The following is a 27,946-nucleotide window of genomic DNA, read 5'->3' as shown; positions in this document are numbered from 1 at the left end:
GCTGTGGCAGGGCCCGGGCGAATGCCCTGGTGCAAGGGTCTCTCTGGGGTCTAATGTCGGTAGTATGCCATGCAGGACTCTGAGTTCCTCCTCTTGGCTCATTCAGGGTCAAGGATGGGTCAGATGGAGACATGGAAGCCTCTCCTTAGTTCTCTGATCAACCATTTACCTCTAAACCACTAGGCATAGGTGGGTGGAGTCGTGGCAGTAAAGACTTTCCTCTGGCCTTCCCTTCTGTCAGAGGGAGAGGTGGGGCGACTGCTAGAGCCTTCCAGAAAGCACCTTGCCTTCGGGGCTGCGGTGGGAAGTGCCTGACGCACAAAGGCCCCTGCATACTCAGTGACTTTCTCCCAGTTGCCTCAGGAGGTCAGTGTTGAGGCCAGAGTATGACCTGTGGCCTGACTGGGGTAGCTGTGGCCAGAGGCCATGTTGGGCCCAGGGCAGGCCAGTGATATCAGGGCAGATGTAGGAGATAGCAAGGCATGATCAGGAGGGGAGAGGGGATGGGAGGAGGTTTGGGGGTGCTGAGGCCAGAACTGGCTGGAGAGGAGCGGCACGGAACAGAGCGCTTCTGGCGCTTCTGACCACCTAGGAAAGTCAGCTGAATCTCATCCTGCCCTGGCATAGGCAGGGAGTAGGAGGGTTTGATTGGAGCAAGGACTTATTACTGGGAGGCCAAGGCTGAATCCAGGGAGGAGCAGGGAGGGGGGCTGGGAACAGGGAAACAACTGCAGGCTGTGGCCCACTGACCTCCTAGACCCTCATCTGACGACAGCTCCTGCCTCAGTGGGGCATCTATCCAGCTTTATGGCATGGGTCTCGAGCTGCCAGGGATCTTGACCTTCTGTGCTCCTGCAGGCATAGCCTGTGCTAATGTGGGAGGGGCTCCTCGGCCCGGTGGCCCTGGCCTAGCTGGAGCACTTCTGACCTTGATTTCCAAGCTGGTCAGCCTGCTGTGGCCCTAACCCTGTTTCTGCCCATCCCAGCACCCCAGTGGAGCTGTCCGTTGAGAGCCTACCACGTCACTCCTCCGTTTTAATGCTCCAGTGGCTTTTTGTCCCACTCGGAATAAAAGCCAACAAAGATGAGGCCCTATGAGATCTGGCCCTCCGGCCCACAGCTGCTGCTAACACTCACTTGCATTTGGGAGAATTCGGCAACGCTGCCCTTCCTGGGTGGAGCAGCTCTCAAGCAAGGGCTAGTGGGCAGGGTGGGGGCTGGAAGGTAGCCCCAGGGGCCAACTCACACCCGTCTGCAGGGGCCTGGGCCCTCTGCCTCCTTGCCTGCTCTCTGCTTGTTCACCAGCTCTCGAAGTGCGGTCCTGCCTCAAGGCCTTTGCACCTGTCATGCCCTCTGCTTGCAACTCTTCCCCCCAGAGAGAAGCCCAGTGTCCTCCCTCGCCTCCTTGGAGGTCTTTGCTCAGTTGCCGCCATCTCAGCAAAGCCCTCGCCGACATTGTTAAAGCAGTTCCCGCCACCCCAGCATTCCCGTTCCCCAGCCCTGCCTTATTCGTCTCTACAGTCCCTACAGCCATTCGACATGAACGAATGTTTCTTTACAATTGTCTCTCCGAAAAGAGTGTAAACTCCTAGAAAGCAGAGATTTGGTCTGTTTTGTTTATTATCAAGCTCCCAGCACCCACAACATTGCCTGGCACATAACTGCTCGATAAATACGTGTTGAATGACAAATTGGTCAGCCATTCGGGGTCAGGCTTGGAACCCCAGGGAGTGGAGAAAAAGGGTATTTGAGAAGCAATGACAAAGAAACGGACACAGGAAGGAAAGGAGGGGTCTAGCTCATCCCAGGGGCCCTGGTCTGGCCCTGCTCAGCTGACCTCTGTGCTGGGGTAGGGGTGGCCTGAACGGCCAACGCTGGCAGCAACCTAAAGCCCTGTGCATTTCACGGGAACAGGATGCTTACCATCCTCTCTGTTGGGCACTGTGTGTCCATGGGTCTGTTGAGTCCCTGATATGGGCCAGCCTTCATGCAGGTCACAGTCCAGTCCAGAGAGACAGATGCTCAAACACACCGATGCCTGCACATCTCAACAGATGCCATAGAGGCAGAGAACGAGGGGCTATGAAGGGGAGACACCAGTGGGTGTCACTTTAGTTGAGAGCTGGAGGGTGAGCAGGAGTTTGGCAGGCCAAGAGCTGGGGAGACCTGGGGTGCTGGGGGCACTGGGAAGTCACTGTGCAGGGGGGTACCGGGGCAGGGGTGGGTGAGGATGTTGGCTCAGCATGGCGCTGAATTCCATCTGGGTTGGCCAACTCCTCCTGAGCAGCCCAGGGATGTTTTGGGAACCTGGGAAAAACACAGTGGCTTTTGATGATTGTTCTCTGGTGATGGCTGTCCTGGAAGCCTGCTTTGCAGTTGGGGGCCTGGTGAGAGCCAGGGTCTTTTACGGAGCTCCTGAGGGCTTGTGGGTGGGGTGCTAGGGTAACCCGGGGCACCAAGAGCTGTCTAACCACTTCCTCATTGCTTCATGGGGAGGCTCCTCATGTGACCGCAAGACTCTTTCTTTGGATCCCCATGATGCCACCGCCACTGTGAACTGGGCTGTGAGTGAGCGTGAATGGATTCTCCACTCCCTGGGAGTGTCACCACACTGTAAAAATAGACAGCAGCTGGCAGTTCTCACGGGGGTGTTCCAGGCTGTGCCGACAAGTCCGTGAGAGTCAGTTGCCCAATCTCTTGCTTTGATAAGAATAGCAGAGCCAGGCTTGGGAGAGAGCTCTCCGCAGACACTTCCCAGCCTGGAGTCAGCTTGAGAAGGGCTGCCTCCTCACAAGGATAGGGTATCAAGGGCCAGGGGTCCTCCTTAATGCCCCATGGCCGGCCGGAGTTTGGCTTTGGGGTTCCGTCTTGACCCCTCAGAGCAGTGGATTTGTTCCTTTGCACAGTTCCTGGAGAAGCGGGTCCTGATTCTGGAGGGTATATGTGCATGTGTGCACACATGCATGTGTTTGAGTGAAGTACAGAGGCTGCAGCCCTGTTTCTCTCAGGACATGGGAGTGGTGGCACCATCATGCGCCACTGGTCGAGGGAAGGGGACAGTTGACCATGACCACGAGAAAGAATCTATGCACTTGTTCTGCACAGCCAATCATCTCACAGGACCCTGCATCTAAGCTTTATATCCACAGTCTGGAGACCCTGTATCTAACCTTTGTGTTCACAGTCTGGGGACCCTGTATCCAACCTTTGTGTCCACAGGCTGGGGACCCAGTATCTAGCCTTTGTGTTCACAGTTTTGGGGGAAGAGGTAATGAAAACACAGTGTGATGTCCACTCATCATTTCCTGGGCTAATAAAGAAAACAGCAACTCGGGCATTTCCCAGACACATGACAACCCAGAGCCCTTTGGGGTACTTGAATGCATTGTGCATCAAACAGATATGTGAATATTCGCTTTAAAAAATTGCATCTGGGTTGCGAAAGCACTCAAATGAGGTTACTTTCCTGAAAATTCTCAACAGGCTGCAGAGGTGGAGGTAGATTCAGGGTGGGGACACCCAAGCACATCTGCTCAGGAATCAGTTCCATCTGGTATTCCAAGCCAAATGATTCCTTGTCTTATTTCCTCCTCTCCTCTACCATATAACAAATTTCAACCACAAAGAGAAAAGAGCCTTGGGTTTGTTAGTGTTTCAGATGTTTCTTGTGTTGACAATTCCTTCTGTTGGCACGAATAAATGGAATGTGGAGGGTAAAAACTCTATGATGTAAATAGTTTGGTTAAAGGAAACAAGGCACTCTGTTGGAAGTCATTTGCCTTCAGAACCAGAGTGAACTTTTTTTTAGAGATAGAGTCTTACTCTGTTGTCCAGACTGGAGTGCAGTAGTGCTGTCAATTCACTACATCCTTGAACTCCTGGGCCCAAGTGATCCCCCTGCCTCAGCCTCCTGAGTAACTAGGACTATGGGTTCATGCCACCAAGCCCAGCACGTTTAAAAAAATTATTTTGTTTTCAGAGTCTCACTAAGTTGCCCAGGCTGGTCTTGAACTCTTGGCCTCAAGTGATTCACCCGCCTCGGTCTCCAAAAGTACTGGGATTATAGATATGAGCCACCATGCCTGGCCCAGCATGAGCTTAGTGTCAATTGTAGGCAAGTTGACCTTACAGCCATTGGCCAACCACCAGAAACCACATTGCCTTCTGTGTGTCCTGGTCCCAGAGAAAGTGGCACTCTCTGACCCTTGCAGGGGCCATCCTGATTCTCTGAGGTCCAGATAGGCTGTGGGGCTGCCACCCCCCTACTCATGGGGAGCTGCTCTGACCCACGACTTGGGGTGGGCTGTGGCCTCTTGCCCTTAGGTGCGATTTCTGGAGCAGCAGAACCAGGTGCTACAAACGAAGTGGGAGTTGCTGCAGCAGGTGAACACTTCGACCTGGTCCAACAACCTGGAGCCGGTCTTGGAGAACTACATCAGAGACCTGCAGAGGCAGGTGGACTTCCTCCATGCCGAGCAGATGCGCCAGAACACGGAGGCCAGGAGCATGCAGGATGCCGTGGAGGACTACAAGAACAAGTGAGGCTCCAGGCAGGACAAAGCGGGGAAGCACAATGGGAAACTGAGTCACGGGGCAAGACCTTCTGCTCTGTGTAAGAGGCGGGGCCGCACTCTGCAGGGGGCAGCCCTGGCGGGCTGCTCTCGGCAGCCCGTTGCTCATCATATTGCATGGGGAGGGGCAGGATAGTTTCACAGATGCTGGAGTTGGAGAAGCCTGGGTTCCTGTGTGGGCTCTGCCGTGTGCTAGCTGCCTGCAGGCTTCTCTTTCCAAGTCTTTTCATTTTCGTGTGAGTCAAGTGGGACCGTAAGCACCCTCCTCGTGGAAGTGTTGTGATGGGTAGATCTGTGGTTCTCAGACGTCAACATGCATCAGCTTGCTGAAATCAGATAGCTGGGCCCTATGCCTGGAGTTTCTGATTCAGTAGGTCTGGGATGGGGCAAGAATGTTTGCATGTCTAACATGTTTCCAAGGAGGGCTGCTGCTGGTAGATCGGGGACCACACTTGAGAACGGCTGGCTAGGAGGATGTGATGCTTAATACGTTCTCAGTACTGTGGCCTGCACATACTAAGCACTAGCTATGATTATTAGTAACAGTAGGGGCGACAGGAGTTGTCCAATTCCATATCAGCAGCTCCCAGGTGTGCAGGGGACTGGGTGCTCTCTGCTTCTCTCTCCCTCCCCATGTGGGTGTGGGTGCAGGGTACTTGGGCGCAGAGTGCTTCTCTTACCATTTTGGCAGAGAGCTGTGTGAGTCAACAAGGGAAAGGTGAAACCCACACTAGAGGGCTGGGGGCAAGAATCGCAGGGGAAACTTTTCCCTTAAAAAAATTTAGTAAAAGTGGTTGCTATTTTATGCTTTCAATGGAAAACAAATGTTTGAGTTTGACCCCTTTACAAAGGTAAAACATAAGAATAAAAATGGACATTCTGGGACATTCTCTGTGGTCCTGGGTTTTCTGTGTTGGGCTGTGGTCCCCTCTGTTGGCTTGGAGAACCAGGACTGACTCCAGCCACCAGTGGACATCTAGAGCGAGTTCTCCAGATCCAGGACAGCAAAAGTCTGGGGATGTCTGAGCTTTCCGCTATGAGGAGAAACCTCAGGGAGCCACAGTCAGCCCCTGCAGTCTGCTGTTTCTTGCCTCCCCCCACAGGTATGAGGAGGAAATCAACAAGAGGACCAACAGCGAGAATGACTTTGTTGTCCTGAAGAAGGTGAGGGGAAGGGACATCCCTGGGGGTGGGGGCTGTGGACCCAGGAGGTTGAGTGGAGTAAGGACTCCCCTTGAGATGCTCCGTGACAAGGACAGGGTAAGCTCTGGGGCCGCTTTGCTGTGTGGTTGCCCTTTACATGGAAGGGCACGTCTGAAGCTGAAACTAATATGACACATTAGGAACTTTTGAGTTCTTATCCCTAGAAGATCCTGAAAGTGAAATGAAAACAGCTGACAACTTCTGATTGTCAGTTACATGTGGCCTTGGGATGTGAGGCAGGACTTGGGGTGCTGTGTGACTAAGGTATGGGGGTTGGTGTCACACCTCTCTCTAGTCAGGAAAGCTAGAGCTTGCAGCTTCCTTATTTGAGTGAGGTGATGACATTTTCAGGCAAGGAAATTAGCCCAGAAGGGCTTGCCACTTGGCTGGGCCACCCAGCGAGCTGATGGCAGTCAGTGCCTGGGTGGTAAAGCCATTCTGTTTTTGCTTGTTGTCCAGGATGTGGATGCTGCTTATATGAACAAAGTGGACTTGCAGTCCAAGGTGGACACCCTGCTGGGGGAGCTTGATTTCCTGAAATACTTTTTTATGACGGTGAGTTAGTTCAGCCCTAACAGTGCCTTTCTTTTCTCACCTCTCACAAGGTCATGGACTGTAAGAGCGGGAGGTCTGAAACCCCACAGGGACTCATCTTCCCAGTTGCCCCAACTCTGTGGGCCTGGAGCCAGCCAGCCTCTCAACCCCCAAACCTCAGACTCCCTGGGTGGAGGCAGTGGGGATGGGGGGCAGGAAGCATCCAGAGGAAGAGGAAGGTGAAATCATCCTTGAATCGCAGCTCCTGATCTGTCTCAGAGATGAGGTTAACATCAAGACACTTAAGGGCAAAACCAACCAGGAATCGTCATTGATTCCGGGTTGTCGATAGGGCTACTGGGGAACTCTGCTGAGGATGACCGTGTGGATCTTAAAGGGAGCGGAGACAGGCTGTGGTGGTGATAATCCTTCTTCCTCCACTGAGCGCCCCCTATTGCCTGTGTCTAACTTGGGGGGACCTGCCCTGGGCCACATGCTGTGTTAGTAGCTTTGCTCATGTTATGGGTATCTCCTTTTTTTTTTTTAAGTTTTTTGTTATTTTTTTTTTTTGAGTTGAGATCTTACTCTGTCACCCAGGCTGGAATACAGTGGTACAAGCATGGCTCATAGCGGCCTCAACCTCCTGGTCTCAGGTGATCCTTCCTCTTCAACCTCCTGAGTAACTGGGGCTACAGGCACGTACCACCACACCTGGATATTTTTTTAACTTTTTTTTGGTAGAGACAAACTTTTTACTTTTCTCTTTTACTTGTCACTTATAAATGTCTTCTGGTGAGATGAGTAGTTCATCTTATTTATTTATTTATTTTGAGCCAGGGTCTCACTCTGTTGCTCAGGTTGGCGTGCAGTGGTACGATCAGGGCTTACTGCGACCTTAACCTCCTCAGCTCAGGCAATCCTTCCGCCTTAGCCTCACGACTAGCTGGGACTACAGGTGTAGTTATCCCACCACACCTGGGATAATTTTTAAAATTTTTGTAGAGACAGTGTCTTGCTATGTTGCCCCGGCTGGTTTCAAACTCCTGGGCTCAAGCAGTCCTTCCACCTTGGGCTCCCAAAGTGCTGGGATCATAGGTGTGAGCCACCACACCCAGTCGGGCATCTCCTTTCTATAGATGCACTGTGCCTCTGGGGCAGTGAGAGACTCAATGACTTGCTCAGTCACCCAGTTAGTCGATGGTACAGCCAGGACTCAACAGAGAATCTGAGCGTCTCTACAGCTGGAATCCTTTCTTTCGCCCATGTGGTTTCAAAGAGCAAGCATGCTTGCCAGGGACCTGGTTCAAGATGGCAGCCAAGCCAGAGTCAGCCAGGGGCAGAGGGTGCAGGGGAGGAGTGATGGGGAGGTGGCGTCTGCAAGGGCTGCACGTTCAGACCTTCTCCCTGAAGGCTAAGCCTGGGTCCTCCCATGTTTAGTTGAGGCAGTTAGTTGAGGCAGTTAATGCTCTCCACCACACCTGGCTATTATTTAACTTTTTAAAACTTATCTCTCATGACACATAACTCAGAACACTTTTCCCCAAGACTCCTGCCTGGCCCAGGCTCCTGGCTTCCCCAGAGAGCCTGGAGGGAGCAATAGAGGGAAACCAAGGCACTAGGAGGAGAGTGGGAGGACTCAGCCGGTGCCCCATGCCTTGCAGGAGCTGTCCCAGATGCAGACCCACATCAGCGACACCAACGTCATCCTGTCCATGGATAATAACCGCTCCCTGGACCTGGATAGCATCATCGATGCGGTGCGGATGCAGTATGAGCTGATCGCGCAGAAGAGCAAGGATGAGGCCGAGGCCCTGTACCAGACCAAGGTGGGTGCTGCCCTAGACTCGATGCCCAGAAAAACAACACAGTCTTCCCAGCATCTGTGCTTCTTTTTTTGGATTGGTTGGTCCTTCTCTTATTTCTAAAGTAAAACATGTTTGTCATAAAAATTCTAGTATTTGCAGGTAAAGATTACCCCACACCTCACTGCTACTATTAATATGTTAGCATCTTTCTACCTGTTCTTTGGAGCTAACATTGATTGAGAACTCATATATGTCAGGGAATGCACACAGCGCTTCATGTCTGTTATTTCATTCAACCCTCAGAACAACCAATGAGGAGAGAATGTCATTATCGCCATTTATAGATCATAGAGTGTGAGGTCACCCAGTTTCCCTAAAGTCTTGTCGTTAGTAGACTTAGCAGAGCCAGAACTGAATCTAACTCAGGTGTCTGTTTATGAACCCATGCTCCTAACCACTCAGATTTTATTTATTTTTTTCATAATGTTAAAATGCAGCTTTTTACTTCTCTCTTTTACTTGTCACTTAATGTCTTCTGCTGACACAAAATAGTCCATCTTCTTCTTCTTATTATTTTGAGTCAGGGTCTCACTCTGTTGCTTAGGTTGGAATGCAGTGGCATGATCATGGCCCACTGCAGCTTTGACCTCCTCAGCTCAGACACTCCTTCTGCTTTAGCCTCCCAAGTAGCTGGGACTACAGGTGTGTGCCACCACACCTGGCTAATTTTTAAAATTTTTGTAAAAGACGGTGTCTCGCTCTGTTTCTCAGGCTGATCTTAAACTCCTGGGCACAAGCAATCCTCCTGCCTTGGCCCCCGCAAAGTGCTGGGATTATAGGCATGAGCCACTGTGCCTGGCCCCTATCTCATTTTTAATGGTGGGATATTAGATTGTAGCATGATACCCTCTTATTAGATACACATCTTTGTAGCTAAGTCTTTGGGCATATCTTTGGTTGCTTCATCACCGTAAATCAACCTGGACCTTTTTGGATGGTGAAGACGCTGGCTGAAGTAGCGAAGGCTGACAGCCCAGTCCTTATAACAGCTGACACTTACCCATCTGCTTGATGGGTTACCTGTGGCCAATTCTAACCCCAGCTGACTTCTGTGCCTCTGTCCTGCAGACATGTGTTCTGGGATGGAAAGGATTTTAGTGTTAGGCTGAGAGGCAGAGTGTCAACAGCAAAAACCTTAGAATGTGGAGGTTCCCTAATCAGTGACCCCTATCCCTTCAAGGCCTTGGCCCATTGATGGAGTTCAGACTCACAGGGCAAAGCAGACCCAGAGACAGAGGAAGATGTGGAGGAATGCAGGGCTTGCTGGGGGGCCTCTGAGGATGTGAGGTCATGCTTGATGGCTAGGGACATTGTCTTGGAAGAGGGTGGGAAAAAATATAGAGCGGAAAGAGGAAGGGGGGGTCCCAGCGTGGGTAAGGACCAGTGTGAAGACTTAGATGTGTGAAAAAGGAGGAAAAAAGGGAATCACAAAGTGGGTTTGTCTGGCTGGGAGGAGAGCCTGTCCAGAGACTGGTGGGAGTGAGAGACTTGGGGGGTGTGTGTGTGTGTGGATGTGGATGTGTGTGGATGTGTGTTTGTAGGTGAGGGTGGCTTGGTGCAGGTGTGAGTGTGTATGTGGGGGGATCACCCCTCTAGATGGGCTTACTCTGGGGACTTCCCAGGGGAGAGTTGCCCAGCCCTCTGCCCTCCTGGGGGGCCTCAGGTGCTGGACAGCAGGTGCTGACCGTGTTGCTGCCTCTGGCCCTCAGTACGAGGAACTCCAGATAACGGCGGGGAGACATGGGGACGACCTGAAGAACAGCAAGATGGAGATCGCTGAGCTCAACCGTACGGTGCAGAGGCTGCAGGCTGAGATTGGCAACATGAGGAAGCAGGTGGGATGGGTGCACAGGGAGGGCTGCCTGGGCCCACTGCCTCCCATGACGGCCCCCTTGGGATCCTATAACCTGGACTCCACGCAGTCTCCGATGGGCTCTGCTGTCTCGGGAGCAGGTCGACCACATGCAATCGGCCATCTCAGATGCAGAGGAGAGGGGCGAGCGGGCCCTCCAGGACGCAGGGCAGAAGCTGCAGGACATGGAGGAGGCCCTGCAGCAGTCCAAGGAGGAGCTGGCCCGGCTGCTGCGTGACTACCAGGCCATGCTGGGGGCCAAGCTGTCCTTGGACGTGGAGATCGCCACCTACCGCCAGCTGCTGGAGGGCGAGGAGATCAGGTGGGTCTGCAGCCCAGTGTCCAGGGCCAAAGCTCAGGACCACCCATGGAGCAGTGGGGCCGACTATCCAGAGAGAAGAGAATCCTGGTAACACAGGGTGAGCAGAAACACTCACGTGAGAAGCAAGATTGTGTGAGTCGGCCGGCTGGGGAGTCATCAGTGTCAGTCCTTGGCTTCCAAGTAGAGTGTCCTCATTCACCAACTCCAGCCATGGTGGTCGGTGTTGACCCCCAGTGCTGGGAGGCTCCTGACCTCTGCCCAGGCACACACATTTCCCTCAGGCTTAGGGACAGCTGTGTCCCTGATGTCTTCAGGCCACTGCCTTCTCTCCCTCCTTCTGGCCCCCAGGGTCTGGCTGACGCATGCACTTTGGTTTTACAGGATGTCAGGGGAGTTGCAGAATCAAGTGAGCATCTGTAAGTAGCGGAGTCCAGCAACAGAGGCGGGTGGGACTGGGCTGGGGTAGGGAGTAGGGGTTTGGGAAACTACCCAGGTGGCCAGTGGGGAACAGAAAATCTGGCATTTAGCTTCCAGTCCTGGCCGGTGTCACCACAAGGCCCAGAAGAATCAGCTAGAATAAACAGTTGTGATTTCAGGATCTGCTAGTCTCGAGTTTTAGGATGCCTAATAATCAGCCATGGCTAGAACTCTTCGGTTCTCATCCAGGCTGGCCCATCCTTCGTCTGGGAATGAACTGGGATTGTCCCAGAAAATGCAGCCCCGCCTTTTCTCCCTGGAAGACTTGACCTTCTCTGTCACGGAGGACTAGGGGACAGATGGAGGGAACCATGTGCCCAGATCCTAGGGATATTGGAACCGAGAGTGTGTGGGACAGGGGCCTGGACAGAAAGTGCAGAGAGGAGAGGGGTTGGTGGAGGAAAGACTCTCAGAGTTCAGGTGAGGAGTCTCTGTGGGATGTTCTGACCTAGAGGGAACTACTCTAGGGACCTGAGGCAGCACAAAGACACCAGGGGAGATTCCCTGGTATATCCCACAAACAAGGGCAATGTGTTGCTTCAAGGAGCCCTGGAGTCACTTTGTAGTATGAAGAATGCTTTTCAAACAGGAACTTGCAACTTTTTTTTCTTTTTCTTTTATTTTAAAGATGTGGGGTACACCTCAGAGCTAGGCATACAAATGTTCATTGCGCAGGTACCCTTGTTGATGAGGTGTGCCCCTCCCTCACCTGGCAGTTTCCCTCAACTGCCAATCCCACCCGTGCTCCCTTGGCAGTTTCCCACTACTGCCAATCCCTTTCTTATGGAACTTGCACCTTCTAGTGTGTCTGTTTGCAAGTCGATACTACTGGTTTTAAGAACATAGGAGAAGCTGGGCTCGGTGGCTCAGCCTGTAATCCCGCGCTTTGGGAGGCTGAGGTGAGTGGATTGCCTGAGCCCGTGGGTTCGAGACCCACCTGGGCAGCGAGACCTCATCTCTACAATAAATCAAAAAATCAGCCAGGCATGGTAGCGCGTGCCTGTAATTCCGGCTACTCGGAAGGCTGAGGCGGAAGGATCACCAGCGCCCAGTGGGTCAAGGCCGCAGTGGCTGCTCTGCGCTCCAGTCTGGGCGACAGAGTGAGACTCCAACTAACTCAAAAAAAAAAAAAAAAAAAGAATATAGGAGCTGCAGGTGCAGGAGCGGGCGCAGGTGGATGCTCCTGTCCAGTCCTTCTGACCCGTCTGCACCACCCTCTCCCCACAGCGGTGCAGAACAGCCAGGTGACCACCGGAGGCAGCTCTGGAGGCTACAGCTCTGGAGGCTATGGCTCAGGAGGCTACAGCACTGGAGGCTACAGTGGTGGCGGCTCCCGCAGGGGCGGTGGGGGCAGTTACGGAGCAGGAGGTTCCCGAGGGGGAAGCGGAGGCGGCTATGGGAGCGGCAGCAGCGGGGCCTACGGGGGAGGCAGCGGCAAGTTCGGCAGCGGCAGTGGTAGAAGCGGCAGGTCCTCGCGGGTGCAGATCATCCAGACGTCCACCAACACCTCCCACAAGCGCGTCCTGGAGTAGAGGCCGGCCTGGCCATGCCTGGGCCTCTCACCCAATATGCTGCCCCCTCCTGTCCCCTCCCCAGCCCCAGCTCTTTCTGACTTCTCTCACTTTTCCTGATGGCTCTCAGCAGTTTTGCCCATACATTCGACACTAGGTAGGGAAGCAGGGTGGATACGCCCAAAGAACAGATCTCTCTTTGAAGGGCAACAGCTTGCAGTCAAGGTTATGGTCAGCACATTCTCACTCGGGTTTGGCATCGCTGGCCCTGCTTCTGTCCCTGGGGACGCCCAGGGGTCTCGTCTAGCCATGGAGAAAAAGGGCCATAGAACATCTCAAGGCACATGATTGAGAGAGAGTCCATGTCTCAACCCCAGGCTGCTCTGTGGATGAGAATCCATCCTCAGGAGGGGGCCACAAGATGCTCCCTGTGGGCAAGTAGCTGATTGCAAGGCAGGCTAGTCTGGTGAGGGCACCCTCCACACCAGGGGCCACCAGCTGTCTCTTGGTCCGTAGCCGCATACGCTCACGTTGATGGAGAGCGTAGATTTGCGGCAAGTATCAGACATCCTTAAGTCGTGTCTGCCTGATTCTGAACCTCTGTCTCCAGAAGCATTGTGCCCATGGGAACAGCCCCAGGTGGGAGTATTTCAGAGGCCATGGGGCCACAAATTCTTGCCCGAGGGAAGCCTGTGTTTGGCAGTGGATGGAAGAACTGAACAAGCAAGTTCTGCTTCTGCCCCATCCCCTCCCGTCAGTCTCATTCTCTGAAAGCCTGGCCCTTCCTGAACTCAGCTCCATAGCCCCCAGCTGGCAGGGCATGTGCAGCCCAGTTCTGCTCCATACAGGTGTCTGAGGAGCTGACTTGGGACTTGGGAGGGTCCCAGCCCTAGTTGGTCTGGACGCTGCCTATGTTCTGCAAGGCAGTTGAACACTCTCTTTCAGGCCTCCCAAGTCCCTTCTACCCTTTCTTCTCTGTGGCTCTGAGCACTTTATGAGAATTTGACCCCTCATTTGGGTCTTATGTAAGGTGTTTGAGATGTGTTGGAGGTGGCAGGAAGGAGAACGTGTCAGTCAACTCATGGGCCTTGAAAATCACCTTCACTTGCGAGCCAGGTCCCGACGCAGCCACTAAACCCATTGTTCTCTTGGGGTATCGGAAGGGCTCCCTGTGGGTCCCTTGGGGCGTGCTTGTGGCTTCATCATTTCCTGGTTCAAAGTTGTACCTGGGAGGGTCTGGCATTTCTGCTGTTTCCGTAATAAATTTTTCTGTGATCTCAAACTGCTGTCTGGTCAGGAGATGAGTTATATCTTGAAGTTCTGCAGGCTTCTGGAATTATTTGTATTTGGGAAGCTAACATCTATTATTTTATTTTTTTTTTTGAGTTGGAGTCTCACTCTGTCACCCAGACTGGAGTGCAGTGGCTGCTCCCGGCCACCACCGCCTCGACCTGCTGGGGTCCGGCAATCCTTCCACCTCAGCCTTCCAAGTAGCCGGAATTACAGGCATGCGCTACCACGCCTGGCTGATTTTTTGATTTATTGTAGAGATGAGGTCTCGCTGCCCAGGCGGGTCTTGAACCCACGGGCTCAGGCAATCCACTCACCTCAGCCTCCCAAAGCGCGGGATTACAGGCTGAGCCACCGAGCCCGGCAAGTCTATTATTTTAATCATACAAGTAATGTATGATCTTGAAGGACCTTGTAGATAGGATCTTACTAATCCCTAAAGCAGCCAATCATTCAAAAGTCCATTGTTCCATGGGCATTTATTCAGCTCCTACCACATGGCGGGCAGCAGCCTGGGCACCGGGCACACAATGTGGAATGACATGTATCCGAATCTGAGGGTCATCACACCTCAAATCACATCTGAGGGGGGAGGGCAGATTCAGAGAGGGGAGACATTTGAGTGTGTGCCTCTGTGTGTCTCCTAGTCCAAGGGTGGAAGCAAGGATGCAGACAGAGCCTCCACAACGGGGGGATGATGGGACGGTGGGACCCACAGCAGGTGTCGGTGCTGGGGAAGGGATGTTGGGTCTCCACAGGCTCCTGAAGGACTGAGAGTGGGACAGGGCTGAGGAGGAGAGGTGGGGGCGGGGAGGTCAGGGACGGTCCTCTGGACAGGGGACAACTTGGCACAGAGACTCAAAGAGAAGAGAGGCTGTGGGAGTAAGAGGGAGAGCTGGACGGGAGAAAGCTCAGGAGTGAAGGGGCTGAGGCCCATTTGACTGGGCGGGGTCATCAAAAGAGGCCTCTTTAGTCACTTGACCAGAGGGAAGCACAGGCGCAGAGATTCAAGAGTGGATCGGGCTAGCTGTCACCCTATTGATGTGCTAGCTCTTTCTTTCTTTTTTTACTTCTGTAGCTTTAGGGGTACAAATGGTTTTGGTCTGGACTTTATTTATTTTTTGTTTTATTTATTTATTTTTTTGAGTTGAAGTCTCTGTTACCCAGGCTGGAGTACAGTGACATGCTCACAGCCACCACAGTCTTGACCTGCTGGACTGAGGTGATCCTTCCACCTCAGCCTTCTAAGTAGCTGGAACTACAGGCATGTGCCATTATGCCTGGCTAATTTTGTAAAAATTTATTGTAGAGATGAGGTCTTGCCAAGTTGCCCAGGTTGGTCTCGAACCCATGGGCTCAGGCAAGCCTGTCACCTCAGCCTCCCAAAGTGCTAGGATTATAGGTGTGAGCCACCACGCCTAGACTGGTCTGGACATTATATGTACCCAACATCCCCACCTGTGCACATTGTACAGAAGAGGTGATTTTTGTATCTCTTCCCCTTCCCCCGCTTCTGAGTCTCCAGTGTCCATTACACCGGTTCTCTATGTCTTTGTGGACCCTTGGTTTACCCCCCACTTATTAGCGAGAACATGCCATATTTGGTTTTCTGTTCCTGAGTTAGCTCACTTAGGATGACGCTCTCCAGTTCCAATCAAGTTACTGCAAATGTGGTATTTCTGTGTCTGTGTAAAGGAGCCCTGTGAAAAGTGTGACCTACTTTATCATTCCCTCAAGGAACACAGGTGGAATTTGGATATGGACTCATTCAAATATGACTGCAACCATATTGATAAGACACTGTTCCCAGGCACAGCCCTGTGTTCTCTCTGAGAAGTTTCTCTCTGTCTCACCTGTCTTGGTCAGGGGACAGGCTGGGAGAGGCAAAGCAGGCAGATGGGCTGCCCAAGGGGAAGGGGAGAGGGAGCAGACATGAGGGTCTTATGCTCACAGCCCCAAACCAAGAAAACGAGGACTGGGAAGGTTAGACGTGGATGGAGAACAGCAGGTATAAAAATGATTTAGAGCACTCAGCTGACAGCGAGGAGACGTGAATCACTAGGGTGTGGTGGCCACTGGAGGCACCCATGGGAACCAGGAAGAGAGCTTGTCTAGGCTCCTCCAGAACCAGATCACTTGGGGACTTTGAGGTCCAAGGACACTCATCTGTGGGAGCTCACTGAGAGGAGAGTGACCAGGATAGTGGTGGTGGCGATCAGACATCCGGTCACATGAGGGGCGATGGAAGGCCCTGGAGTCTTTGGGGAGAGGTGACAGCTAGCTGCAATGACTTGAAGTGTGTGCACAGGGCCGCAGGAAGTGGAGCTGACCTCAGATAGTTGGGCAGCAGATTCGCCTCAATGGAAGAAGCACCTTTCAGTTGATCTGAGGCGAGAGAGACCACCCAGGGAGTTATCGGGTTTCAATAGAGATTGGCAGAAGGTGGAGGGAGGGAGTGAAGGAGGGGTGGGGAGATGTGTCTGGAGGCGATTCACATCTTTGCTTTCCCCGAGAGCTCACGTGGTAGAGCCCAAGGAAAAAAAAATTACCCTCTGTATGTTTCATGGGAAGAACAAGGTCAGACCCAGCAAAGGACAAAGACACAAAGAGGCCAAGGGCCCTCGCCAGGATTGTAAAATGAATCCAAGTTTTCTGGTACCACCAGGCCTTTTTCAGGGTGTGGATTTGATGAACCCTGGGATCATGAATGTGTGTGTGATCTTCTAAAGAGACCCAGGCTGGCTCTGGGAAAAGTGCAAGGCTAAGGCCAACCAGGGGTTACGTCTCCCATCCTTCTCCTGGGAATGAACTGGGGTTATCCCAGAAAATGCAGCCCTGCCTTTTCTCTCTGGAAGACTCGACACTCTCAGTCATGGAGGACTGGGGGACAGATGAAGGGAACTGTGTCCCTGGATCCCAGGGATATTGGAACGGAGAGTGCATGGGGCAGGGACACGGGGAAGGAAGAGCAGAGAGGAGAGGAGTTAGTGGAGGAAGGGCCAAGTGAGAGTCCAGGTGAGAAGTCTCAATGGGATGTTCTGGGCAAGAGGGAGCTCCAGGGACCTGAACCACGGAGACCAGCATGAAGACATTGGGGGAGACTCTCTGGTATGGACAATATTCCTACTAGAAACCCTGAGAAATCCCATCAGGAGCAGAAGCCTCGCACCTTCAGCCCACCCCAGTGAAAACCAGCCATTCTATAAACCTGGTACAAAATGCCCCTGCGTGCCTGATCTCACATGAGTCTCACTGTCCCTGGGAGTGGGCCGGGGAGACCACGTGGGGGACTCTGAGGTCTTTCCAGGGACCACGGAGTGCTCCAACCCCACCCTTGATCAATGATTTTCCCACAAGGCAGGTGCTCAGAGGGAGAGGGAAGCATTCACTAATCTCACCTAGGGGCGGGCATGAGGAGGCCCTGCCCACAGGGTGATGAGAGTCCAAGGGAAACACTGCCAGCTGTTCCTCCCTCTGAGACGCCCTGGCAGGGTGGGGCGCTCAGGAAATACACATTGAATTCCACCAGCTTCTCATCCACAGAGATTTTGATCTCAGGACATGGTCACAGGAGGAGCCACCATTGGCTCAATAAAATTCTCACTCCATCTGACCTCGCATGAGATGTGCTCGTTTCTGGGAAAGTTCTTGGTCTGAGGAACAGACTCTTGAGAATGTCACCTCCTCCTCGGCTGCTCAGCCCTTTGGCCTGGGTAATTGCATTCATCAAGATGCTCACGATCTCAAGCAAATCTCAAAGTGTGAGCCATTGGCTCTGACAGTCCCTCTTCAAGCTCAGCATAACTTCCAATGTTTTGCTGGACTTGCTGTCCTGGTTTATGAGTTTTCCAACCGGTCCGGGAAATGGGACGTCTTCAGGCTGACTGATGCTCTGCTGTGGGGCTGAGTTGGGAATCTGGGGAGTTGGGAAGTTCTCCAGCATGGAGGGTGGGTTCCAAACAACCCAGTCCCCAGCCTGGAAGGACCTCTAGGGGGCTCCAGGAGTGCAGCCTGGCTTCCACACCTGTCCCAGTATGCTCAGCCCTGGGGGTTCAACGGTGGGAGTAGAGGTTCCTCCACTTAGCTTCCTTCAGTCTCAGGTGCATCCAGCATCCCTCCTTCCATGTGATGGGCCCCTTGCTTCCCTATGGCGAGCCTGTGGACCCTCTCTCACAAGATAGCCCCATTTCAAGAACTTAACCTTCCCTACCCAACCTTTTCACTGTTTCCAGTAAAATAGGGGCTTGCTCCACAGTTTCTTTTGATAATTACATCAGCTTCTGCATCCTTCTAAATGCAAGGGTGAGAGAGAATTCTTCCTCCTTTCTATATCTGTCACCTGCTACTCTGTAGCTTCCCTGGAAGGTAGACATAGCCCCTGTTTTACAGAAGGGGAAACTTAGGTTCAGAGGGTCCATGACCTGCCTAGGATCACACAGCTAGAAATATGCGGAGTCAGGTGGGGGACCCAGGCACAGAGTAAGCTGACTCCCACGGCCTCTGTCCTCCACCTCATCTGTGGCTTCCTCCCTCCTGGCCTCTGCTCTGCTCCAACATTGCTAGCGGGTGACTCCCGGGGACCTCCTTCTTTGCTGTCTGTCCCAAACGGGGCTGCCCCTCGTCTGCATCTCTCGGGCCTGCATAAGAAGCCTCGGCCGCTCCTCTGCCAACCAGCGACTTTCAACACCTCACCCCGCCTCCCCATTGTCTGTGGCTCCCCTTACTCCTCCCAGACTTCAGCTGTCCCCACTCCCCTGGGATTTCCTTCTCCCACGTCCCAGCGGAGTCCCTCGGGGCTGGGTGGCTTGTCATGGCATGTCTGTCTTCAACTCTTTTCTCGGTCCCGTCCCGCAAAAATCTCTCAAAACATCACCACACCTGCCCCAGCCCATGCCCCACAGGGAGCCTGTGTCAGCCTCATCTCAGCAACCAGTTCTGGGGTGTGTGTGAGTCCCTGGGTTGGAGGTGTCCTGGTACTGTGCCACCCAGCATGGCCAGGGTACACATCAGGTGGGTCTTGTAGGAGGCGAGGGAGCATCTGGAGACACAGGGGATGTAGTCTTGCTTTCCAAAGGCTCATGGAGTCATCGAGGGACCAGAAAACACACACACGTGTGAAAATGAGCCAACCACCACATCAATGTGCACTTGAATCTGGGAGCTACTGAGCTTGGGCAAAGAAGCCAACAGGGCAGCATGGTGGCATGAATCAAGGAAAACTCCCTGGAGGAGGTGAGATCTGGGCCTGTCCACTGCCCGGTAGAGCAAAGGAGATGGAAGGCTTTTGCTTCAAGGCCTGATGGACTGAAAGCAGAGTCAAGACTAAGTGTCCAGGAATTCAGATCTTTGGTGGCTCAGAGTTTGACTACAGGTTGGGGTTTGTGGTGAGTTGCCAAGGCAACCGAGAGGGCTTTCAGAGAAGAGAAGAGTGACAGTGGGCTAAGGAGATGGAGACGAAGCGAGAGGAACCCGGAAGAGGAGGGCGGAATGGTCTGGGCAGAGCATGGGGATGGAGGGGTCCGGGTGTGAGATTGGGTGTGGGGGGTGCAGGGAAAGACGTGCGGGTGCGGGTGATGCAGGCAGGCCAATGACAAGAGGGGTCACATGAAAGGAGCAGGCTTGGAGTCAGGCGTTGGATAAGTGCGGCCTGTCGGTAACCAGCTGGGGGACTTCTGGCACATGTTTTAGCCTCTACGAACCTAAGCTGTCTTTTCTTTAAAATGGGGCCAATACCCACCACCACGTGGACTTTTTGTGATGTCTGAATGAGATGTGGCTCCTAACACATCACTGGTTCCTGCCTCATGAGTGGCTCCATCTCCACTCATTCGGCTTTGTTTTATAAATGCAGACTACACAAATAGGCCAGGAGGGAGGGTGTGTGGCTCACACCTTTGTCTCACATATATGTTTTTTAACATCCTTCTGCACCCGCCACCGTCCTGGGGACATCATAGGAGTTGAGGAGCTTGGTCAGTTGGCGGCACTGCCATTCCAGCCCCACTGAGTTGTCTCAAGAGTGACCAGTGGAAAACAAGAGTTTGATTCAGAAATCAGAAGATTCCCAGGGACTGACTGTATGACTCAAGCAAACTTTTTTTCACTTTCTCGGGCTGCATTCCTGCTTCTCTGCCAGACAGGTTAGATGGGTGGTCTCTGAGTCCCTGTGGAGGGATGTCTTCTGTGATTCCCTGTGCACTTGTTTATAGGAACCAGTTCTACTTGCCCAGCTTTGAGCTCCAGTTTAGAAGGAAGATCAGTTGAGTTGAAGTCACAAGAACCTGCATAATGAACATTTGTATACCTAACCCTGAATTATACCCCACGTCTTTAAAATAAAGAAAAGGAAAAACACAAAGAAACAAACCAACAAAAATACATTAAATAACCAGAAAAAAAAAATCACAAGAGCCAGGTTCTAGTCCCAGATGTGCCTTTTTCCTATCTGGAGTGTCTAGAGCCAGTCATTCCTCTCTCTGATTCTCTGTCTTCCGTTTTATAAAAACGGGTTGAAAACAGCCTGACTGCCTAGTTCTCAAGGCTCTTGTGGGGGCAGTGCTTGTGTGTGCTTGGGAGTGGCGAGCTGTGTGAAGTGAGTCGACGGTGACTTCTAGGCCGCCTGCTCCTTCTGGCTTTGCCTGTCTCCCTTCGTATGGCAGCGCTGAGAACACCTTTTGCAGCCCTGTAAATTGCCTATCCGTTGCCTGGCCATCCACCTCCTTGCTTCTTCTCGATGTCAGTTTCTTACTTTACAGATGGAGACATGGATCACCGCCAGGATCTGTTTCTGGTTGGCACATGCATGCACACAAACATGCACACGCATACACATACCCCTCCAAAGTGCTAGAAGGAATCGATTGTACAGAACACTATGTCTCATGAGGGAGTATGCCGAACTCAAAGATTTGCGATTGCCTGACAGAAGATAATTAGGCAACAGTCATTACCATGCGAAGATGTCCCAGGCTTCATTGTTCCCAACAAGGCCTGGATTACTCATTCCCTAAAGAGACGGTTGGTTTAGCTGCCTAAGGATGTTAGAGCCAGGACAGAGTCCCAGACAGCAGTTTCATGGAGATGAAGAGGAAGAAGGGGAAGAGTGGAGAGACGGGGAACGCTTTCTGTAGCAGGGTGTGGGGACATTCTGGGGAACAGAGGAGGACAAGGCTCGGTGATAAGGAGTGGGGTGGAGGGGATGGACACAGCCATCCCCTTTCAGACTAAAGGGCCTTCGGACCAGAGGGTCTTCACAGCTTCCCTTTCTCCTGCAGATCTCGTACTCCACAGTGGCTGGTGCCCATACACGTTTGTAATTTACCACTCAGAGTTGCTGGGAGCCAGCTGATGTTGGAGCTGGCTTCTTCCCTTATTTTTAACTTCAGAGTTGTGGGGTACAAGTGAGGATATACTACATAAGTAAGTTGCATGTGGGGGAGTTTGGACTTGGCGCAGGCCCTCTCTCCACCTGATAGTGGATCTGGTCTCCAGTTATGGCCACACGCCCCCCTCCCTCCTCCCTCTCTCTCTCCCCTAGCAGTGTCTAGCAGCTACTGACCCCCTTGTGCTCACATGGCTTCTTCCCTTTGAGTCTCAGTTCTGCGTACTTGTGCACATGTGGGGAGCACACTGGGCTTCTCAGAAGTCTCTGATTGAAATCCGTATGGGGTTCTGATCTTTCCAGATCTCAGTGCCACTGCTGTCCATTGATATTGATCAAGGACTGCTCTCCAGGAAGGCCCCTGGGGTTTCCTGGCCCATGGCAATGTACGCTGGGTACTCTCGAACTTGGATGGAAACAAAATGTCCTCACTAAACTCTGCGGCTCCGAAGACCTCTTCTCAGAGGGAACTGAAGAACCATTTTTTCCCCTAGTACTTGCATGTGCCAGGAGCCAGGGATTCAGAGGGATAATGTAGGGCCCCCAGCCCTCAGAGCCATCTGGAGTGGGACAGCTTCCTGTGCTGTCTGGCGTGACACCTAGCAGGCAGGACAACTTGAATTGAGTTGCTGTGCAGCCATCCAATGTGCTAGTTGGCATCCCACACACCTTAGCCCGGTGTCCTCACTTCAAATCCCAGCTATGCCACTTGTCATCTGTGTAGCCTTGAGCAGGTTATTCAGTTCTGGTGCCCCAGTTTCCTCATTTTTAAAATGGGCAGAATGATAGCATCTATTTCAAAGTTGTTGTGAAAATTAAGTGAATTAATACACATAAAATACGTAGAACAGTGCCTGGTATGTGGTCAGTTTTTTTTTTTTTTTTTTGAGTTGGAGTCTCACTCTGTCACCCAGACTGGAGTGAAGTGGCCGCTCCCGGCCACTGCAGCCTCGCCTGCTGGGCGCCGGCGATACTTCCGCCTCAGCCTTCCAAGTAGCTGGAATTGCAGGCGCGCGCTACCATGCCCGGCTGATTTTTTGATTTATTGTAGAGATGAGGTCTTGCTGCCCAGGCGGGTCTCGAACCCGCGGGCTCAGGCAATCCACTCACCTCAGCCTCCCAAAGGCGCGGGATTACAGGCTGAGCCACCGAGCCCGGCTGTGGTCAGTTTTGATACCTGTTTGCTATTATTATTATTACCTCCAGAAATAATTGAAACTTCTCAGATCAGGCTTTCCAGACTCTCCTTGTTAATCTTCCCTTCCAAATCTGCAGTTGTCTCTCTTTCTAATCCCATGTGAGGCTTGAGCCACCGGCCTTGTATTCACCCCTCCACTTTTCAGAATGTACTGAAAAGGTAGCTTCTACCTACGCTGCTCATGAGCTTTTTACCCGGTGTTTGCATGTAATCCATTGGCACCCGCTTTTTGTTGCTGGTGTCTCTGTCTCCTGTCCTGCCTATATTTGAGGAAAAGGGACAACTGAGAAACCTAGGGAAAAAAAATCCATGTCTTTCCCTTCTGGTCCTCCCAGAGCACCAACCCATCCATCCATCGATGACAGCCTCTTTCTCTTGAATTCACCAATGTGGTACATCTGTAAAGCTTGCATTTATAAAAAGACCCTTTAATTCTTTAGTTATCAAAGCCCTTCCTCTGTGTCAGGAGGTATAACTTGGTGAACTCTGAGGTTTAGAGGGCAGATCTCAGACATGGGCCAGGGAGTTCTTCTAAGACCCAAGCACAGGGGGCTGTACCTGCTGTGCATAGCTAGAGAGTGTGCTTAGTAGCTTATAAGGGCAAGGCGAGAATGGAAACTTACAACGCATTTGTGATGGGGGTTATGAAATCCTATGAAGAAACACAAGGCAGAAGATGTGGGGTCCTAGTTTCCCAAAGTCACAAATGCTTCAAGAGAGATCTTGTCAGATAAAAGGATTACCACATGAGCCAATCTTGCATGCACAGCAATTTTGAGAGCCCATCCTGGGAGCTAGGTGTGTAGTGTTTGTTGTATTGTTGAGGCTCGTAAAAATCTTGTATGGCTGCAGGCAAGCCAATCCCTTGACAGGCACTGCATCTCCACTGACTCCAGAGGACCAAGCCCATTTTCTTCACTGTATATAAGGGGAAGACAGTGAGCTTGGGGTAGAGGAGTGTTTGGCTCCTTCCCTCACTCTTCTTCCCTCCTGCTTGTCTCTAAGTCAACATGAATCGGCAGTTTAGTTGCAGGTCTGGGTACCGGAGTGGAGGGGGCTTCAGCTCTGGCTCTGCTGGGATGGTCAGCTGCCAGCGCAGGACTACCAGCAGTTCCATGCGCCGCAGTGGGGGCGGCGGTGGGAGATTTTCAGCCTGCGGCGGCGGTGGTGGTGGTGGCGGCAGCGGTGGTTTTGGAAGTCGGAGTCTTGTTAACCTTGGTGGTAGCAAAAGCATCTCCATTAGTGTGGCCAGAGGAAGCGGACGTAGTGGTTTTGGTGGTGGTTATGGTGGTGGTGGCTTTGGTGGTGGTGGTTTTGGAGGTGGTGGCTTCGGAGGTGGTGGCTTTGGAGGTGGTGGCTTCGGAGGCGGTGGCTTCGGAGGCGGTGGCTTTGGTGGGGGTGGTAGTTTTGGCGGTAGAGGTGGTTATGGGGGTGGTGGATATGGGGGTGGCCAAGGGCCTGTCTGCCCCCCTGGTGGCATACAGGAAGTCACCATCAATCAGAGCCTTCTGCAACCCCTCAATGTGGAGATCGACCCTGAGATCCAGAAAGTGAAGTCGCAGGAAAGGGAGCAAATCAAGTCACTCAACAACCAGTTTGCCTCCTTCATCGACAAGGTGAGTTTTCCTGCTCGGTGCACTTGGAGGGCTGCTGCGAGTCCACTGGGAATTGGTGCAGTCGAGACGTATGTGGGTTTGGACCTCAAGTGTTCGTATTTGGATGATTCAAAGGCTGTTTTGTGGAATGGTCTCCTGGGAGATGTGTTGGAAGTAGGCTTGTGAGTGGTGCTAATGACTAAACTCTCTCTTGGACAAAGGGGATGGTGGTCTATGTAAACACAGGTCAGTTCAGCATTTACATTTAAGTGTTTTTAAAACCCGCTCTCGAGCTAAATCTAATATCTGTTGAATGAAGAGACTAGAAATGAACCTAACTGAACTTTCTAAGGGCATATCAGAATCCTGGAAAGATCTCCCTAACCATGAAAAGGAAGCTGAGTGTGGACATGGTATATTGTGATATTGTAACAGAAAGTCCATAGCAAGTCAGTGCCCATCATCCTTTGCTGTCAGAGGGGAACTTTGCCCTCTGAGAATTGGTACTGGATCAGAGTGGGAGTTTTAAAATACTAATATTTCTAAGCATCAGCTCTGGAAAAACACATAAACTATTTTTTACTTTTTTGCTTAATCACAAGGATAACCTTGTAGTGCCAATGCAAGGTTATCCCCAATAAATTTCAAATCCAATTGTGGATTTTCACAACATACTTTTGAACTGTGCGTATGCCCAGGACATGCCAGCCAATTTTTGTGGCAATCTACTTTAAAAAAACGGGAAGACCAATCTCTTTAATTTCATGTATCTATTTCAAAACATAACCGCAATCATTTTATATGTGCTTTGCTATTGTTGTCCGTGTGGCTCCTCCCTTCCAGTGCTTCTCTGAACTAACAGTGAGTTAGGTTTTATTATGAAAAGGATAACTTGATCGTCTTCCTATTTCTCTGTTTGTTGTGGCCAGGATATAAGAATTGAAGTTCTCTTCCCAATGGGTCATGGGTCTTGCTGTGTGCTGGTGCCCAGAATTCGGTGGCCGTGGGGCCCTATTTCTGCAGCAGGGGCAACAGTCGTGGGGTCTTGTGTTTTTAGGTGAGGTTCCTGGAGCAGCAGAATCAGGTGCTGCAAACAAAGTGGGATCTGCTGCAGCAGGTGGACACCTCCACCAGAACCCACAATCTAGATCCTTACTTTGAGAACTTCATCGCCCTGCTCAGAAGGCAAACAGAACAGCTGAAGAATGATCAGTCTCGGATGGACTCAGAACTGAAGAACATGCAAGACATGGTGGAGGATTATCGGAACAAGTAAGGAAGTTCGGCCGGGCGGTTACTGACTCTTGCTTTAAAAGAGTTTCAGAAAGTCATCAGTTAGGACGAGGAAGCAGGATGTAGCTGTGTCTTTTCTTAGGTTAGAGGCAGTCTGACATTTTCAGAAATCCTCATCTTCTCAGAAGGTGGAAATAGTCTAGTGGTTTCATTGTGTAGAAGACAAGAGTGGTCAAGGTGTCCTAGGCTCATACTAGGAAGGCAATGGCAGGAATGCCAGTTTTCATATAGAATGCTGAACTCCAGGCCTCACTTCCTCTGAAGCTCCTAAGCATTTCTGCTTTCCTGCAGATACGAGGATGAGATCAACAAGCGGACAAATGCAGAGAATGAATTTGTGACCATCAAGAAGGTGAGCAAATCCTGTAGGATGGAACTCACTTCTGAAATACATAGTAGAAGAGGGCCTCCGATGACTAAGCAGAGAGGAGCCGTGGTGTGGAGAACCAGAGAGTAGTGGGCCTGAGGAGTTTCTGGAGAGGGGTTGATTTTTTCATATCACCACGGGCCTAGACTAATCTGGGTACTCGACTTCTCCATATGTCTCAGCACTTTACCTAGTAAGAGGGGAGGGGAGTTCTCGGCAAGTCAGGCAGGCTCTTTTTTTGGTGTGATCTCCAGGGGTGGAGTGATCCAAGAGTTGTGATCCACCTGAGGTAGATCTACCTGGAGCAGACCCCAAGCTCCTCTTCTGCTTGGAAAATCTCCTCCAGCCAGTGAGAGGGCCCTGCCTTGGAGAGAGCACAGCTTCATGATGTCCTTTGTTCCTCTAGGATGTGGATTCTGCTTATATGAACAAGGTGAACCTGCAGGCCCAAGTTGACAACTTGCGGCAGGAAATTGACTTCCTCACAGCACTCTACCAAGCAGTAAGTCTTCTAATTTCAACCAAGTTTTCCTAAATGGAGAGTCTTTAAGCCTGAACCCAGTAGAAGAATAGACATGTATCTTCCAGTTCTTGATCCCTCCCTCCAACCCTCCCTCCAAGTCTTTTTTTGGGGGGGTGGGCACTAAAACTGGACTGTGATGTTTTGCAGGAGGTGTCTCAGATGCAGACTCAAATCAGTGAAACCAGTGTCATCCTGTCCATGGACAACAACCGCACCCTCGACCTGGACAGCATCATTGCTGAGGTCAAGGCCCAGTATGAGGAGATCGCCAAGAAGAGCAAAGATGAGGCCGAGACCTTGTACCAGTCCAAGGTGAGTGGCCAGAATGCCTGGCCAGTTTCTCTGAAATGTTTTGCTTTCCTGCATTATCTCCTGTATTGTCACCTGCTCCATGCTGTGCCTATGTGTAACAAATGTCTTCAACCCTCTTTAGTATGAAGAGCTGCAGATGACTGCTGGCAAACATGGGGACAGTGTGAAAAACTCCAAGATTGAGATCTCTGACCTGAATCGTGCAATACAGAGACTTAGATCTGAAATTGACAACGTCAAGAAGCAGGTACTTGCTTCTCCCCTTCTAGCACTCAGCTTACAGAATGGGGGTGGCCCTCAGGTCACGGGATGTGCTTGACTAGTTTTGAATTTTGCGATCCATGTCAAGGCCACACTGTGATCCCCTGTTCCTTTGAAACGATGTTGGTTTCCAGAATTCAGCCACCGTGCTGGTTCCTCTTTAGGGAAACTTGCTGGAGAAAGATGATGCGATGGTCGGTATAAGTGACCTAGCCCATGACACAAGTGGGACTTGAGGGTTGGGCAGGCAGCCAGGAGGAGTCTCAACTCAGGGCCAAGGGAGGCTGTTGCATGACTCCTCAGGTCTTTTAGGGGAGGCCAACATGGCGAAGTGCTATCCAGAGTGAGATGGCCTCAGGCCCAGTGGTTCTGTTGAACTCATGTGTTGGCCTCACTGGGTTGGCGGGATCAACTGAGACGAGGTGGCTGAAGTGGGATTAGGTCATAGGAGAGGGCATTATCTCTGCTTTTCAGATCAGCAACTTGCAGCAGTCCATCTCAGATGCCGAGCAGCGCGGTGAGAATGCCCTCAAGGACGCCAAGGGCAAGCTGAATGACATGGAGGATGCCCTCCAGCAGGCCAAGGAGGACCTGGCCCGTCTGCTGCGTGACTACCAGGAGCTCTTGAACATCAAGCTGGCCCTGGATCTGGAGATTGCCACCTACAGGACCCTCCTGGAGGGCGAAGAGAGCCGGTGAGAAAGGGACCCGGCAGGTGGACCACTTCTTACGGGCTTCCTTCCCTGCCAGCTGGCTGTTGCTGAAGACACAGCCGTCTGGCTGCAGTTGGTACTGGGAATAGGGGCATGAGAGTACACAGGATGGGAACGAAGAGCTGGTTTCCACTTTGGGAGCCGGGGGCCCAAGCTTTTCCATGTTTCTTTTAGGTCTGGAAGACATCTATGGAAAACTTAGAGCTGGAACAATGTGTTCTTTATCAGGTGTCCTCTGGCCTAAAGTCAATGCCTTTAGGGGTGGCCCTCGTGCACTGCAAGCCCCTTATCTCATTTCTCTGAGATCACCCCCAATTTGTACTCTTGCTAGAAAAAAAAATAATGGCAGGGTTGGGAGACCAGAGGGGACTGGACTAGATTTCAGATCAAGTAGCTTGGAGGAGCCCCAAAGAGGAGAGTCTCCCAGATGGTGGAGAGGGCATGAGGGGAAGAGGTTTGTGACGCTGGAGTGTCCTGAAGGGCTTCTTTTTTTTCTAATTCCCTCCTGCAGGATGTCTGGAGAGTGTCCCCCGAGCGTGAGTGTGTGTAAGTACAAGCTGATTTCCCAGGGGCACGTGCTGGCTTTGTTGGGCTGAAGAGGGTTTGGGGGTTGGAGGTGACCGAGACATCTCCTCTTGCAGCGGTGAACACCAGCCACACCAGCATCAGCGGAAGCAG

General features: G+C 51.9%; 2 protein-coding genes across 2 annotated transcripts in view; both read left to right on the top strand.

Moving 5' to 3' along the window:
* Positions 1-12,356, top strand: part of LOC103262746 (keratin, type II cytoskeletal 1b) — a 69,908-nt gene extending 57,552 nt beyond the window's left edge. The window contains exons 14-21 of the mRNA XM_008060387.2: positions 4,324-4,538; positions 5,675-5,735; positions 6,234-6,329; positions 7,970-8,134; positions 9,883-10,008; positions 10,127-10,347; positions 10,729-10,763; positions 12,052-12,356. Of these exons, the coding sequence (XP_008058578.2) occupies positions 4,324-4,538; positions 5,675-5,735; positions 6,234-6,329; positions 7,970-8,134; positions 9,883-10,008; positions 10,127-10,347; positions 10,729-10,763; positions 12,052-12,356 (1,224 nt within the window). The remainder of the gene's footprint in view (positions 1-4,323; positions 4,539-5,674; positions 5,736-6,233; positions 6,330-7,969; positions 8,135-9,882; positions 10,009-10,126; positions 10,348-10,728; positions 10,764-12,051) is intronic.
* Positions 12,357-23,155: 10,799 nt separating this feature from the next.
* KRT1 (keratin 1) overlaps positions 23,156-27,946 on the top strand; it is a 5,166-nt gene continuing 375 nt past the window's right edge. Inside the window, exons 1-9 of the mRNA XM_021713556.1 lie at positions 23,156-23,820; positions 24,857-25,071; positions 25,384-25,444; positions 25,866-25,961; positions 26,130-26,294; positions 26,416-26,541; positions 27,030-27,250; positions 27,780-27,814; positions 27,910-27,946. Coding sequence (XP_021569231.1) covers positions 23,215-23,820; positions 24,857-25,071; positions 25,384-25,444; positions 25,866-25,961; positions 26,130-26,294; positions 26,416-26,541; positions 27,030-27,250; positions 27,780-27,814; positions 27,910-27,946 — 1,562 coding nt within the window. The 5' untranslated portion in view covers positions 23,156-23,214. The remainder of the gene's footprint in view (positions 23,821-24,856; positions 25,072-25,383; positions 25,445-25,865; positions 25,962-26,129; positions 26,295-26,415; positions 26,542-27,029; positions 27,251-27,779; positions 27,815-27,909) is intronic.

This window comes from Carlito syrichta, unplaced genomic scaffold, assembly GCF_000164805.1.
Source record: "Carlito syrichta isolate Samal-C Ts95f unplaced genomic scaffold, Tarsius_syrichta-2.0.1 Scaffold304602, whole genome shotgun sequence".
In the NCBI taxonomy this organism is placed as follows: Eukaryota; Metazoa; Chordata; class Mammalia; order Primates; family Tarsiidae; genus Carlito; species Carlito syrichta.
This window is presented reverse-complemented; position numbering and strand designations above follow the sequence as displayed.